General features: G+C 43.7%; 1 protein-coding gene across 10 annotated transcripts in view; it reads left to right on the top strand.

Annotated features, from left to right (window-relative positions):
* Nucleotides 1-16,423, top strand: part of ASB2 (ankyrin repeat and SOCS box containing 2) — a 54,526-nt gene that overhangs the window by 30,368 nt on the left and 7,735 nt on the right. For 9 of the 10 annotated variants that reach the window (XM_083838110.1, XM_083838112.1, XM_083838109.1 and 6 more), the window contains 6 exons: nt 1,017-1,121; nt 4,412-4,578; nt 5,227-5,382; nt 7,430-7,675; nt 10,066-10,237; nt 15,091-15,652. In XM_083838110.1, the coding sequence (XP_083694236.1) occupies nt 1,017-1,121; nt 4,412-4,578; nt 5,227-5,382; nt 7,430-7,675; nt 10,066-10,237; nt 15,091-15,652 (1,408 nt within the window). The remainder of the gene's footprint in view (nt 1-1,016; nt 1,122-4,411; nt 4,579-5,226; nt 5,383-7,429; nt 7,676-10,065; nt 10,238-15,090; nt 15,653-16,423) is intronic. The other variant, XM_083838116.1, reaches the window with a different exon arrangement.

Genomic DNA, 16,423 nt, shown 5'->3' with positions numbered 1-16,423 from the left:
GGAGGCACCCCCTGCTCTGCCATGCTGGGCTCCGGCAGTGACAGTGGGGACCTGCTGGCAGGGGAAGACCAGACCTTGTTCTTCTTTCAGTCTTTATAAGGCAGATTTCTCAAGGGTAAAGGGAGAAAGACATTAGATAATCACCCCAAAATCAAGGCAGATACAAAAGTATCCTTTAAAATCTTTTTTTTTTTTTTTTTTGGGGGGGGGGCAGGGAGGAGTAACTGAAGTTTTTGTTCCTTCTCCCTTCTCATAGCTCTACTGTTCTTGCTTGGTTCCCAAGGCTGGGAAGCTTGGGACAATCTGAGGAGCTATAAGCATGCCTAACAGCTGCAGAACAACGATGCTTTACAGAGTGCACTCCTGCTCCAGCTGAAGTTTGTGGCTACTCGGTGTCATTACAGTGCACTTGCACTGTCAGCTCTGCCGTGGGGACCCAATGCTGGGCAGAATAAGGGCTTCCCTGGCCATTTGGTCCTGTCCTCCTTGGGGTCCTTGCTATTTTACTGAAAGACTGCATCCACTGCTCTGTGCATTAACTTGTCCTGCCTTTGCCGCAGGCCAGCAGCATTTGACCTCCCAGCACAGCAAAAGCCTTTGCAGCTCTGTAACTCCAGGCTTGGAGCAGTGCTGAGCTCTTCCACCACCCCGAGGAGTCAGGTGTCTTCCACCCCCTGCTCAGACTTGCTTGTGTGACACTTGGGGAGGTGACAAATGTCACCTCGCCTCGTGCCTGCTTCCTGTGTGGTGGCGGCAGGGTTAAACTCACTCTTGTCTTATATGGTCATTTGAATCCCCTGACGCTTCCTCAGAGGGCCAAAAATAATCTCGAGCTGAGAGAGCAGCTGAATCCAGCGTAGAACAAGCTGTGGCCATCTGCTTTTATTCAAAGCCCTGACCGGCAGGCTTCCTTGCTCCATCTCTGCGGATGTGTGTCTCTGTTTCTGCCTCACCATGACCTGTTTCTCCTATTCGGAGTATTTCTCTTTATTTCATTCATGTCATCGCCACTCCAGATTGGCAGCCCAGCCGAGAGGCCGTGCTCAGCCTCCCAGCACAGGAGCAGCCTGGGGGGTCAGGCGAAGGTACGACGGCAGCCTGTGCAGCACAGCCCAGCCCGTGTAAGTGCCTCCCCTCCTGCTCCCACTCCAGACCCCCCTTGCTCTCTTCTCCCCCTTCATCCCTCTCCATCCCTCCAGTGCACACTTCCTGGGGACTCTGGGTCACTTGGTAGCTCTGGGAAAAAGCAGGGAAAAGAAATATTCTATCGCGTTATATAAACAGGGCAGGAAAGCCCTTCAAAGGGATGTTTTATTAATGCTGCCAGATGCAATGCCTGTTCCCAGCAATACCTACACTGTCCTGCCACGTTAAGAGGGGCTGCTGGGAAGCCGTGCTGCATCTTACCTGCCCGAGGGGCAAGCCAGCATGGCTGACTTTTGACCGTCCTGGCCACATTTTGCTGTTGGCAGAGACCATAAATAAACTCAGATGATCACAGTCATGGTTGAGGAAAGCAGACAGGCAAGTGGGTGGCCCTGTCCTATGCCTGGGTGTTGTGGAAGTGTCTGGACACAAATGGATTTATTACAGCTCTCTGCAGGCAAAGTAGATGCAGGCACCTGCCTTTGGTGGCTAGACAAATTATTGCAGCAGCATTTCTCTTTTTCCTGCAGAAAACTCCTCCCTGCCTTTTTTATCCCAGTTTGAAATCACTTTCTTCTATCCATCTCTCAAGTCCCTCGCTGGATGCATGCTTGCAGTGACTACCTTTCCACCACTCTACTTCCTTTCCTCTATCACCCATCTCTATGTTCTCCCCCATATCACCTATCACCCATTCTCCCCAGTCTCACCCTGCACCCAGGCTGATCCAAGCTCTGTCCCCTGCTGACATTGCCCTCCCTGACACATGTGAAAACCCCTTTCTGCTGGAACATGGAGCCTCCCTTATCCCCATAACCTGACACCTCCTCTTGGTCCCACTGAAATCACACCCCCTTTTTAAGTGTTCTGCACTCCTTGCACACCTCTCTCCTCCTCTGGGTGCGATGACTGGAGGGACAGCTTCTTCTGCATCACACAGCTCAGTAGGGTTCAGTCCACAGTGCGGAGTGGGATAATGCTGATAAACTGCCCGTCCTCTGCTGCCAGGTGAGAGCAGAAGTGTGGCAGGGAAGCTACAGGGGAGTGTGCTGTCACGGCTATTTTAGGGCCCTGGTCTTGGAGCCAGGCAGGGCTGATTGTTGGCTTCACCTGGAGAGATGTTGCTCCTTCCTGCTTTCTGCATCTTACCGGGCTGCCAGGAAAATGAGGAGCTTCCTGAACCCTCCTGTGCTCCTCTGCACCTCTTCTGCAGTGCTCAGAATTGACCCCCCTGTACTTCTCTTCTGCAATGTGTATTTATCAGCTTCACTACTGGCATTTGAAATGCAGTAATTCTTTTGATTAGTCTATAAGGTTAAGATTTTATCAGAGCTTCGGGCTTCCTCCATAGTCCTAATACTTATTTTGTATATTTCTGATGAAATCCAAGCAGCAGAATGGTGACTTTTTTTTTTTTTAGATAGTTTGGTTTGGTTTGTGTTTTGTTTTGTTTTGTTTTTTATAACAGCCAACTATGAGCCAAGCAGAAAACAAGGATTTCACATGGAGATTCATTAAACTTTCTGTACTGATCTGGAATGTGCTTGGCTAAAGCATCCACAACCTGATCCAGCAAACCCCTCTTCTTACTCAGGAATCATTTAAGGTCAAGGATCCCAACAGAAGCTTGCTTCATTCAGCATCTAAGGGCTCAAGCCGAACAGTAACCGATTCTTCACACATTTTTAACCCTATCACTGATACAAGGTAGGCTGCTTTCACTGAGGTCCCAGCTAATGAGATTCACCTTGCATTTGCTGCCTGCAAGCACCATGCACAGACTCCTGCGATGGCCCACCTGGCATGCAGTAACTCATTCAGCGCCAGTAACTATTGTGTGCCGAATCCCGAGGTTGTGGTGAGCAGCCCGGCGTATGTAACGTGAACCTTTGCACAGAACAACAGATGGCTTTGGCAGCCTTGTGCCAGAGGCTGTTACAGACAAAGATCCCCCACCTCCTCCTCCTGTCCCAGCCAAACGCACCAATTGCTGCTGGCTGACTTCAACAAAATGCTGGATTTCCAGCGCTTATATAAAAGTCTCTTATCTATAATTTAGTTGTAGTCCTCAGGGTACTCCGAGAATATGAAGATGCAGCAGAGATGGGACCTCAGCCCTGCAGCTACCAGGTCAGGTGATTCCTCCTGGCCAGCTGTGGCTAGGACAGCAGCTGCCTGCTCTAGCTGTTATCTCCTCATGTAAAATGCCTGGCTTTGTCCCCTATCTCCCTCCATTCCAGGGTTGCTATTTTTGTGACTCTGCTGTCCTGAGACTGCTGCCTCCAGCTCTAGAGAAACAGCAGTGGCACAAGGGACATTTTCATCTGGGAACGGTGTCTTTCCCCATTCCTTGGCACACTGCTCCTGCAAGCTGCACTAAATGCAGAGGTTGTACCAATGACGTGGTTTTTGAGAACTCCCATGCTGAGCTGCTTATATTTTTCTGTCTCTAGTCTCACTCCATTGTGGTATTTTAGACCTCCTGTCATAATCAGAGTTTCTGTCTGTTCCCAGTATCACTGCCCTCATCTCATACTGGGTTCCTACCCTGGTGATGCTAATGCTCTCCTTGAGACACTCACCTCCATCCCCAGTCTCTTTGCCTTCAAAGCTGCAATATTTTCTCTACAGAGTTAGTGTGAGCCACAAGCTCCCCTAGGTCTCCAACATCCTCATGTTCTCTGTCTCTGAAAATACAACCCCTGTTCATTTTTTCGCAAGCCCCCATCAGAACTGGAAGGGTGCTTCTTCCCTTGGGGTGTTTGCTGCCCTGGAGCTTGACAATTTGCTGCCTCAGAATAGGAAAGCAGTGGCTGCCTTCTGTCAGCACAGCCAGGCAGAGAAGGACTAGGCACTGGTGCTGGAAGGAGTAGATCGCCTGCTGGGTCTGTGCAGGATGCAGGCTTGGCAAAGGAAAGGCTGGTTGGAGAGAAGCTCACCTGAAGGCTGCTCCTCATGTCTCACTTCTCAGGGGCATGGAGCACACTCCATGATTTTTCTAGGTTTTCAAAGTGAGTCTCTTCTTCTGCACCCCATGGAAAGAGATCAACACGTCCAGACAGTGATTCTTCTGACCTGTTGTGAATGGCTAAATTAGAGCAGATAGATAAATTTCACCTTTAGAGGCCCCATAGCTAGAAAAAAATAATCTTAGCATATCAGCTGTAGGGGTTCACTGTTGTTGCCAAATGATACAGTGATGTTGCTGTGAAAAGCTTATTGGGAATGAAGGAAATGGTAATCAGGTTTTAATCTTGTTTTAAAGAGAACTTGACCCTGTTGTGGCAGCAATCAAGGATGGAGATGAAAAAGCAGTGTGCAACATGATGAAATCAGGAAAAAACCTTTCTGAACCTAATAAGGATGGCTGGATACCCTTACATGAAGCTGCGTACTATGGCCAAGTGGGTTGTCTGACTCTGTTGCAAAAAGGTCAGTGAAATTAAAACTAACTAATTACAAAAGGAGGAAGAAGAATATGAGTATACTAAAAAGCAGAATTAGCACCAGCCCAATCCTTTTCTGGGACTGTGTGTGAAGCTTTTTTTCAACCTCTATGAGTGCATATTAATTTAACCTTGTCTTTGAGGGTAGTTTTCCAGACTTAAGCCCCTAAAAGTTAGGATCTTCAGGAGAAAGTGATGTCTGGATAGATCTTGCCAAGCCTTCGACTTCTCACAGCAGTCTTGTAGTTGGGATCTTAGCTGTTGCAGACTGCTCAGCCACCACAGCAGGCATCAGTGTTGCCTGCTAGCACTAGCTTCAGAGCCAGCCCAGCACCTCTTTCCACCTCTCTGAAAGTGGTCGACTACTGAAATTTATTTTCAAACTGCTGCTGAAGTGCAGTTACTCAACAGGTTTCTCCATCACCAGTGGCCATAGCTAAACATTTTAATCTAAGCTATTGACTTATTTTTTTAATATTTTTTTTATATTCTTAACTTTGTTTGCTGAAAATAAAAGGAGGAATAAAGAAAAAAAAAAAACTCACCTAAAACTGTAAGGATGGAAGGGTGATGGTGCTGCAGATACTTGTGCACTGCCTGCCACGATGACTTTGGGCTCTCGGTTTCTTCACAGCGTACCCTGGCACCATTGACCAGCGCACCCTCAACGAGGAGACAGCTCTCTACCTGGCTACCAGCCGGGGCAACCTGGACTGCCTGCTCACCCTGCTGCAGGCGGGGGCCGAGCCCGACATCTCCAACAAGGCCAGAGAAACTCCACTCTACAAAGGTAAGGGTGGTGCTTCCAGGGATGACGAGCTCTTCTGGCACCACCAGGAGAGAGCTGCAGGTGCTTGAAGGATCAGCTGCACCTTGTTCACCTCAGACATCTTGCCTATCATGCCCTTAGGCTGAAACTCCGCAATGAACTCATTTTGCACCCTCTGTCCAACAGTCCTGTGTCTCCTATGTCTGACCTGCCATGCCATGGCCTCTCTTCTCATTCACATGAGAGACATTTTAGATGTTGCCCTGGGGGCATAGGCTGCAACATGGTGCTGAGGACAGGGTGTGTGGTGCTCAGTGGACTTCTCAGCACAGGGGGTCCATGTAGTGTCCCAAACTTTGGGAAAGCAGAAAGCTGGACAGTACAGGAATATGTATGCCTTTCCAAGCAGTTGGTCCTAAGTAGCTGTTCGGTGTGGGAGTGTATCAGCTGTAGACATGCCAGTGACTCATAGACAGGGCCAGGCCAGGCTGTGTGCTACGGGAGATGAATAAAGTTATAAACAATCCAGTGAGGTAGATAAAGTGTTTAACATGGACATACTGCATTGCTGCTGGTCAGAGAAAACACTTTCTTTAGCAGAACAACATCAGATCTATGATATCACAAGGACTGAGAGGACATGAACTCTCACACCTTCATGTCCATCCCTCTTTGACTGACTGTTACTGCCATAACCATTTTTAGTGCTCTAACACATTAAATAGCACATACTACTGCTTTCAACAGCAACCTTGCCTCCAGCTTCGGATGCCTGGCACTAGACCTGTTCAGTTTAAAATGCCTTAGTTGTAAAATTCTGGCTCACAGTCTGTCAAAGGAAAGCTGTTCTACTCTGGCTGTTCTACTGTGTGTTAAACACACAGCAACAGTGGTAGTAGCATGTAGCAATGTTAGCAGTAATACTGGCAATAATAATAATGTGAATGCATCCTTTAACCAGAGAAAAGCTATTATTCAGAGTATGCAGGTCTTTATGCAAAACCTTCTGGCCCATCCTCTAATAAAAAGAGTGAAAAATTTGAATGGCAAATAAGTCATCCCTTATGTGTTAGCAAATTTAATTCTGCAGAGCTACCACGCATAGGTGATTATAATAGTGTCTATTCAGATCGTTGCTTTCAGTACATGTGAGCGACACCCGTGTATGAGAGAGAAATCCATGTCCATGTCCCAAGGGAAGGATCAAAACCAAAAAAGGGCCACTGTGAGAAAAATGAGCTACTATATAAAACAAAACGAAAACAAAAACAAAACTACTCTATAATGTGCTGGCCTACCTCTCTGCACATTGTAGAACAAACGCTACGGGGGTGGTAAAAGTTTCTGATTATTCTAGGTGCCTTTAGTTTGGGATGCCACAGTTGGAAGTGTATAAGAAGGATTGGAAGCCTCATGATTTGGAATTCAAGAAGCAATGGGACAAACTGATGGAATAAAAATCAGTAGAATACTATTAATTACTAAGAAAACACCATTAGCTTGGGATGGTCCTAAGCTGTGAATTGTTGCAGGCTGAGAGAGTGCTACTGACTCACCCTATTATTTTCAAAGAATCTTTTTCTGGCCACTCTTGGTTTGGGCTTTCTTTCATTTTATTGTCTATATAGAACTCTATTTGTAGTTCAGAACAGTAAGATCTAGAGCCATTTTGCTCAGAATTTGCAAATAGAGTGTTCAGGTCATGTGATTTCTATGACTTGTTCATTCTTCATAAATTATCTCTCGTGCTTTGTCCTCTCCGTGTGTCACTGTGATGTCCAGCTGGTACAAATGTGCTGGGCCTCCTTAGAACTAGGCTTGGCACAAGTCCTGCACATGGCACAGCCTCCCCCAGCTCCAGACTGAAGATTGGCTTCACTGCCACGTCTCTTGCAAGCCCCAGACAATGTCATTTGGCAGCAGCCTTAGCCATTATATTGAATGAGATGGTCTTATTCAATATGGCCAAGGTGCGTTATATTGCCTTGTGCTACATGAGGTGGATACCCACAATACCTAGAATCTTTTCAAAAGCTTGTACTGATCACTTCACTTTTCTTCAAAACAGCCTGTGAGCGCAAGAATGCAGAGGCCGCAAGACTTCTGGTACAGTACAACGCCGATACCAATCACCGTTGTAATCGAGGATGGACTGCTCTCCATGAGGCTGTCTCCCGAAACGACCTGGAGATTATCGATATCCTGGTGAAAGGGGGTGCCAAGATTGAGTCTGCAAACTCCTACGGAATCACTTCTTTATTTGTGGCAGCTGAGAGTGGGCAGTTGGAAGCTCTGAGATACCTGGCAAAATGTGGTGAGTAGAGTTGTGCCCTTGACACACCATTCCTCGTTCCATCCTTGATATTTCAAAGTTCCCATTAATTTTCCCTGACTCAGCTTTTCTATCTGCAAACAAAGACTAGCCTGTAGAGCTGGTGAACCCCTGTTGCTCCAGATGGCTGGATTGTGTAGGGCCTTTCAGAGAGCATGGTCTAAACAAATGCACTTTAGCATTCATTTGAGCTCACCTACTTCGGGAATTAATATGATGCTCTCTAATTTCATTGTTTGACAGTTTTCAAAACCTGTATTGCTGTGCCCATGTAGCTTAAATCCGATCAGTCATAGAAGAAAACTGTAGGTGGTAAGAGATGGCAGAAGTTGAATATTAGCCAGCCCCATCTGCTCATGAACATGTACACTGATGGGCAAGGTTATCTCTCCTCCACTAATGAATCCTGCAGAAAATAGAGTGCTATTGTTATAGTTAATGGATTTACACCTAGGAGAAGCAGACACTCTCCCTCATGTGTATGTGTTCAAACATATAAACAGAATGAATTTTATTCTAGCTTACACAAAATCTAACTTCTACTGCTCCAGTCATGTAAAACAGCTTTACAATAAGCACAGGCTTTACTACCATTCTGAAGAATATTTTATTATTGCTGTGGACTACTATCTTCAACGTAGGTAAGAATTGGGTCCTGCACTTGTGAAATGAGAGTTAAACAGCAATGAAGATAAGAAAAACTTCTAAATCAGAACAGCTAAGAAATATATGAGAGTCGGGGAACAAAAAAAAAAATATATTCTGTCGTCCAGCTAACATTGTCAAGTCAGTTTTATGTGACCATTTAGTCCATCAGACTGCCTACAATTTTAGAAACTAAGCTAGAATGTGATTTATGTTTCAACTTTGATAGATATTATGAGTTTCTTAAAGTTCAATTTTGAGAAAAATACACAAGAGAAAATCCAATAAAACTGTCCAGTTGTTTCAAGTCCTCAAAAACTCCTCTGAGAATCCCAGAAATGATATCACTGCATTGTTTACAATGAGCAATGTTCATCATAAAAAAGGTTTCTTTTTCATTTCTTTTTCATTAAGAATGTAGTCCTGTGTTATGTTTTGTCACTGCAATTCTCCTGATGTTTCCAGCTACAACATCTTCAAAGGGCCAAACACAACACAGATGTTTCATTTTGGGGTGAGAGCACAGGGAAATGTTCTCTTTGGCAGGGATTTTTCATGATCAAACGGGAGACTGATTGACTCCTTTATTGGAGTTTAGAAGCAAAACTCCAGTGAACTGTCATTCCCATTTAGGATGCACATAGAGCAGCCTTCCCCAGGACAGCATGGTAGAGTATATTGCAGTCAAAACTCAGTCTGCCAGGCCTTAAATATATAGCACAGAAAAAAAAAGCAAAATTCCAAACTGTTTCTGGCCAAATAGTACCAGGGCTTAGTTTATTCTTGCTTGTTGTTTATTAAGACAAGCACCCACTAGAGTACATGAAAAAATGCCCCAAATACTCTAGTAGCTCATCAATAATATTTATCTTTTCTTAAGTAAAATTCACCATTTGGGGCCTAAGTTGAAGCCTCATAAAATGGAAAGATAAAGCTTTAGGTGCTAAGTTTTGAAATGAAATATTCATTAACTAAGACTTGCCCAAATGAAAGCTGATTAGAATTCTCATTCAGAACTATGCAGATGTATTTATAAAATCCTGTTTTAGCCTGTATATGTACTAAAATTGAAATATATTATAAATAGTATAAATGTACATACATATGTACCTACATAAATATATAGATTATAAGCAATTTTAAAATGAAATAAATATATAAATCATAAATACATAATCATATAATAATTTACTTTGGAGAGCTACTATTGAAGTAATCTAGTCCACACTTCCGCTCATGAATATTATATATACATAGCGTAAATATATAAGTACTAATGGAATTATTGTGTCCAAAGAAAAGGCCATGTTAAATAAAGAACAAGCATATTTTAAAGTGTTTGTCTTTGAGACACAGCTGAATGGAGCCTCCATTCATAACTGGGATCTCATGTTTGACACCCTCTGTGCATTTTGTCCTGAGAATATCTCCGCTTTCCTAGAGTGCATTGTCACTTTATCACTTTACTTTCCCCAGCAGTCTCTGAGTAAGAGTATGATTCCCTGTTTAAACTCTCCCTCATAAAATTCACATCATAGTAAAAGCCAGTGGAGATCTATAATATAACTGTATCACATTGTCATTTTGCTGCGATAAGACTTCATTCGCATCCTCTTTCTGCACATGGTGTAACTCCAGTGTCATGGAGATTTATGTGTTCATTCAAAGTATGTTGCTCCCATCTTATTTTAACCTTTTGGTGCTACAAAGATTTTCTTCCTTCCTAGGTGCTGATATAAACACTCAAGCCAGTGATAATGCCTCTGCTCTTTATGAAGCTTGTAAAAATGGACATGTACCTATTGTGGAGTTTCTTTTGTCCCAAGGAGCTGATGCTAACAGAGCCAATAAAGATGGCCTGTTACCTCTTCACATAGCAGCCAAAAAAGGGATTTGCGAGTAAGTTTTAGTTCATTTCATAATTTCATCTTTTAGATAAAAATACAAAGTCCTTATGAAAAGGAGAACGTAATGTTCCAGATCCAATTCTGAGCATTGCAAGCAAGGGAGCTGCCGCTTTCAGAGCTCAGGTTGGAAATCATAAACTGAACAGAGTGTGTTTTCCGGACGGGGTGGTGTGAGCAGGGATGTGAGGTGAAAGGTCCCTTTAGCTTTGACAAGATATCACCTATTACAGCTAAATAACCCCATGTATCTTGAGAGTGGATTAAATTGAGCTCCACAAAATAGGCTTGAGATAGAATAAAAAAGCATCTGTATAACGGGTTAGTACTCAACAGCTATCACGACATAGCCTAGTCTGCAATCATTTTCCTACATAAATAAGCCCAGAGTGATTTTTCTCCATAAGCAGAACATGCTGCATTCATCTCTGGTGTGTTCAGGTTTTATGAGCCATAGTTCAGCTGCTGACAGCAGGAAGTGGTTAAGTGAATCTTTAGGGCATTAGTGAGATTGTTGCTAGAATATGGTGTCCAGTTCTGGTATCCTGCCTTTCAGAAGGCTTTCAGGAAATTGGAAAAGCTTCAGAAACGAAGTATAAGGATCACCCAAGGTCTGGAAAATATGCTTGTTAGTGAGTAATTAAATACTCTTTCATGGAACAAATTCATAAAAAGATACTTTTTTTTTTTAATTAAATGTCTTTGGGATAGAACTGATTATATTCTGTAAACACTGAGAAAAGTACCTAATGGAAAAAATAACCAGGAATTGAGTAGATTTACTGGTCCTCTGAAGTAGTTTTTTCTAATAGGAGAACACAGTCCTGCCTGAAATAAATGACGTCAGTTTAGGAGGTGTTGTCTAGGGGTGGGATTGTTGCACTGTCATGTAAGTAGTGCTTCCCTATCTCTTTCAAGACCCAATAGGAACTGACATTGCAACCTGTTTATGAGCCTGAATTCCTGAGCATTTCCTTCTGATCCCAGGGTGAGTTTTAGCTCCCACCTTAATCCCTTGCCACAGCCCACAGCTATTTTTGCAAAACACAGTCACATCTCTGGTTGCAGTGACAGACCCCTTTGGTGACTTTAGCGGACTCTTCTGACTACAGCAATTTCTGTCAAAATCCTTTAAGCAGTGATTAAAAGAGGGAGTATGTCCAACTATGTCCAGAAAAGGCTGTTTCTAGGATAGTAAAGCCATCTTTGCAGACTGCTAGAGCAGATTCTTATGTATTTCACAATGTCTGAGGAATTAAAACTTTTGACAGTGCTACACCTCCCCACAGTATCTTTTCTCTTAGCATTTTGGCCCATTTGGGAATCCCAATTACACTTCTCAAATCACTTTGATAGACCTGAGGATATTTATTTTCTGCAATTGCAGTAGGCCTGCTTCTTTGTGGAAGTTGTATTCAGAGGGCAGCCCAGTGTGAATTTACATAATTGGTTTATATGCTTCTAGCATGTACATAAATATCTTGCATAGACTAATACAGGCACAATTCAACATTTTCTCCGGGGTTTGACTTACAAAGACAGTTTCTTGAAAACAAACACATTTTAGATGAGAAATGTGCCAGAGACAAAAACCAGCTCCAGTCGCTCACTTTCAAAAAAGTTGATCCAACAGTACAGTAAATTGATCTGAATCCAATCTGTATATAGAGTCTAGACCAGCTCTCTGAATCTATTCTTCCCCTCAGAAGATCCACACCCCAATCTGAAAACAAATTTACATGGAAAGTCTGCAACCTCAGTCCATCCCTATGTTATGAGAAAAAGGGCCTAATTCAGAGATCACATCTATCATTGCTAACACTGAGCAGCATAAATGAGACCAGAATTTATCTCAAACTCAGTTTGTTCACTTGCAAAAGTCTGAGCACAAATTTTTTGCACAACTGCCCAACTGCTGCAAACAGAATTGCAAGAGGATGAAAAAAAGAAAAAGATCTCTTATAAATATTTATCTAAATGACAAAGCTTTAGCCCGATTGGCTGATCGTTCTTAATTCCTTTGGTATTCAGTAAAATAACACCCTTCATGGTGACCTCTCTTTGTATTCCTGCAGATTTAATACGTAATTCTGCAGGAATTCTACTCTTCAACTTTTTGCCAGAGCACGAAGGCTCCCTACCATCAAAAAGCAAAGAATGTAGTCTCAGGGCTTAACTGTCAACTCTTGTGTCTTGGTGTTTGTTTATTTTAAATGACACCTTGTCAATACTGACATGAAATTCATAAGGGTCATCTCATCAGCTGTAGGACAATCGCAAGCAGTCATTTAACTCCTTCCCCCTTGGAACCAAGGAGCTGAGAAGAGTTTGTGAAGTGTGGGCAGATTTATTAAGTAAATGCAAGTCAATAATCTCTTGGCATGCTCATAGTAAGGATGCTCTCTGCCTCTTCCCTATAATTTCTAGCAAATGGAAATCCCAAAAGCAGGTGTCAGGGATAAGGGGACACTCAGCACTATTTCAAAACTGTGTAAGAAGCTCAGCCTTGTGACAGACACGAGCTGTGGCATGGCTTGTCCAGCTTTGGCTGCCTTCACTTGAGCTCCATTCTCCTTCCCACCAGACAGGAAAGACTGCAGTGGTGGAGACACCACATAACTGAACCAACTCGCTTTGAAGGAAGAAGAAACAGACAGGTACTAGACACAGAACTAGATTCTGATAAAATACGATGATTCCAGACTTTCCTTTTTGTTCTCCCAACAAAGTCTGAGGTACAGGGGTTGTACTGATATTTGTGGCACTGCAACATTTGGATATAAAGCCTCAGTGTGGCACCCCTGAGGTGAGGTTCAGGTCCTTGCAGACAGAAATGAGGCAGGTTAGAACTTAGATGTGAAGAGCTGGCTGAAGCACATATTCTGGAGGGAAAGAGCAAAACAGACCCTTAAATCTTCAAAGGAGTTGGTCATGGGATGACAAATTCTGGCACTTGGCATGGTGTCCTCACAGTGCTTTGTGCCCTTTCTGCTATTAGGGCTCTTATAGAAAACATTTGCTAATGGTGGAAAGTTGCACGCTCACCAATATCCAATCTTCCTGCTCCCTGGTGAGCATCACAGTGCTGGAATGAGTGAGGATGCTGGAAGAAAAGAAAAAAAAAAAAAGAAAAAAAAGTGCTTCACTACCCAAGATATTTACGTAATTTAAAACAACAACAACAACACAACTTCTGTTTAAAAAATAAGATGTAAAAGTAACTTGGAAACATCAACTGTCCACCATGTAAATGGGAACATAATCCTGTAAAGTGTTATGCATCTTCAACTCTTCTTTCAGCTCCTGAAAGCACTGGAGGCTCAGTCTTTCACAGGATAATTCAATGCATCACAAGCAAAGTTTTTTTCCTGAGACTAGGGCTTATATTTTGCTTAGTTCGATATGTAAATATACGTTTGAGGGCCTAGTGTTGGAACCGGCCATTGAAGCCCAGCTGAAGATGTGCCACATTTTAAAGGAGAGAGACACTACTCATTGGGAAACTGAGCTCTGCATGTTTGTTAAAAGAGCTGTTGAATGCCAGATAGAGTCATCTGCATGAGAGGAGGAGGAAGAGGTGTGTGACTTGCTGGCTGCCACAAGTCCCTTTTTTAGATGTCCCTGTCTCTGCAGGCATCCCATAGGGAGCATGGGCATCTCCTAGCACAGTAGGCAGGCTCAGGTCTGATGGTCCATACTCTCTTTCTAGATCTAGCTTAGGGCGACTGTCTGTATCTACAGAATCAGGATAGCACCTTAGCTAAAACACCCAACTTTATGAGCAGGAAATGAGGGTTTAACCCATGGGTCCGGTTATGCAGCTCCAGTGACAACTGTGGAGACAAAATGCTCATGGATTTGAAATGGCAGGGGCCTTGTATATCATATATTTGAAATTCTGATTACGTAATGAGAGCGGCCTGATTTATGTTGCTGTGCTAAAGGCTGCATCACACTTTCCAATAGCAATCCCTGGTTACTGGGGTTTAGGACTTGGCTGTACATTTTTTCTCCCTGGGCTAAAAGCATGGCAACCAGCCTAGAAAATATTTGTGTTTCTTTTTCTCTCCTTTCCTAATTATCTTTTTGGCTCCCCATAATCTGGGATGGATGTTGATAGCCCCACGGATTTGCCACAGCCAAAAGCTGCACAGTGAGGTCCTCCAGGACGGGTCTCAATCCAGGGTAATAACTGAACTGTAAAATCTGGCATGGAGGTCTGGAAACCAAATATATAGTTTATTCCAGCTCTGTCCCACAGAGGAAGGTTTGGTTTCATCCCTTTTGGTCTCAAGCCCCTTGCTGCAGCTGTGACCCATGAGGCCTACCAACATCTTGTGTGGGTGAGCACTCAGCAACAGAGCCATCATGATGGAGGTGGGGATGTACAACCCCTCTTTCAACAAGCCCAGCCTGCTTCCTCAGGCAGTTCTTCTGACTCCTACCCACAACGCAATGGTGGAGGTGCAGAACATCCGGGAAAGCCCATCTGGGTGTTTGCCATTTGGGTTGTGGCACAGGAGTGAGTTACAGCAGGATAGGTGAGGAGGCAGCACATTGCCTCTTCCATTGTAAATGCCTCTGTGGCTGTCAGTACCTCACAGAAACTGGGTGATAATTTCGAAAAATTTGCTCCTCTCTGGAAGAGGAGTCACCTAACTCACATTTTTGTCAAGGTAAGAACATAGGGAGATGAAGACAGGTTTCAAGTTCACACTCTGGTTTTGCTCTGAGTGAGTTGTTCCTGTGCCAGTTAGTAGGCTCTTAAGGTTACAACCACAAAGCGAGGATTTGCAGTAGATCCACTAGAGCTCACCACTGCTCACTGGCTCTCCATCCATCCATCAGGATTGTCTCCATGCTGATCCCTGTGACCAGCCGCACCCGTGTCAAGCGCAGTGGCATTAGCCCCCTGCATTTAGCAGCCGAGCGCAACAACGATGATATCTTGGAAGAGCTGATTGATGCTGGCTATGAGGTGAACACCAGCCTCTCCAATGAACGCTCCTGCCTTTATGAGGACAGACGCACCACCCCCCTCTATTTTGCTGTTTTTAACAACAATATCTACGCCACAGAGCTCCTGCTGCAGGCTGGAGCCAACCCCAATGTTGACCTCATCAACCCGTTGCTCATCTCCATCCGCCACGGTTGCCTGAAGACCATGAAACTGCTTCTTGACCACGGAGCGAACATCAATGCCTATATTTCAAGCCATCCTACCACATTTCCAGCGACCATCATGTTTTCAATGAAGTACCTTTCTGTGTTGAAATATCTCCTGGATCTGGGCTGTGATGCTGTTTCCTGTTTTCAGTGTCAGTATGGAAATTGCCCACACCCTGCATTAAATTACAGACGGGACAGACTTAATGATCCTCAGCTGTCCACAGAGCCAACTGTAATACAGGTAAGCACAGCTTAATCTACCTTTAGCACTTCTGAGGACATTTCTCACCTATATATCCTGATAACTTCATGTATTTCTTCTCCCACCTTTCCTGCAAGAGAAGTTGCCTTTAGTTCTACTTCACTTACGTAAAAATAAGGCTTAATAAGAGTATGCGAGAGCTCCAAGTCCATGTTCAATGAAGGGGGGAGAGCGGGGGGAGGGAGAGGGAAGATAGGCAAAATCTGCTGTTGCCCTAGCCTGAATTTCAGGTGAATTATAGGCATCTTGACAGCTTTTGCTGTCAGATCCACAATACTCTTTTCCTCTGGACCTGAGATGCGAGGAGTGAAGCATGTTTTCTTGACAGGCAGTGTCAAATGGGCAATAGAAACATGCTTATGTTTCTCACCCTGTAACACCTGTTTTATGTAATAGAGAATTTAAACTCATGGTTAAATTAAAAATATATAGTCCTTCACTTTATGAGGGTAAAATAGTGAATGTAAATTGTTGCGATTTCTGAATCTACTGGATAAGCAGCCAGGGAGAGGTTATATAAATCACTACATTAGCTACATGATTGCACATTATATTCAGTTTTCAAACAAGATTAGGAGATTTAGATCCATGATTCCATATTTTCAAAGCCACTTACAGATTTTAGATGACCATGTCTTATACGTGTATCTCTGCAGTCCTTTCCAAATCTCAGCTACCATTTCCATTGAGCTGGAATTGGATTCTCAGTCCCGTAAATGACATTGCATAATCTCAGATTACACTTTTGTT

This window comes from Anser anser (genome assembly GCF_964211835.1).
Source record: "Anser anser genome assembly, chromosome: 5".
Lineage (NCBI taxonomy): Eukaryota > Metazoa > Chordata > Aves > Anseriformes > Anatidae > Anser > Anser anser.
Note: the sequence above shows the minus strand (reverse complement) of the source record. Positions and strands in the feature narration are given on the sequence as shown.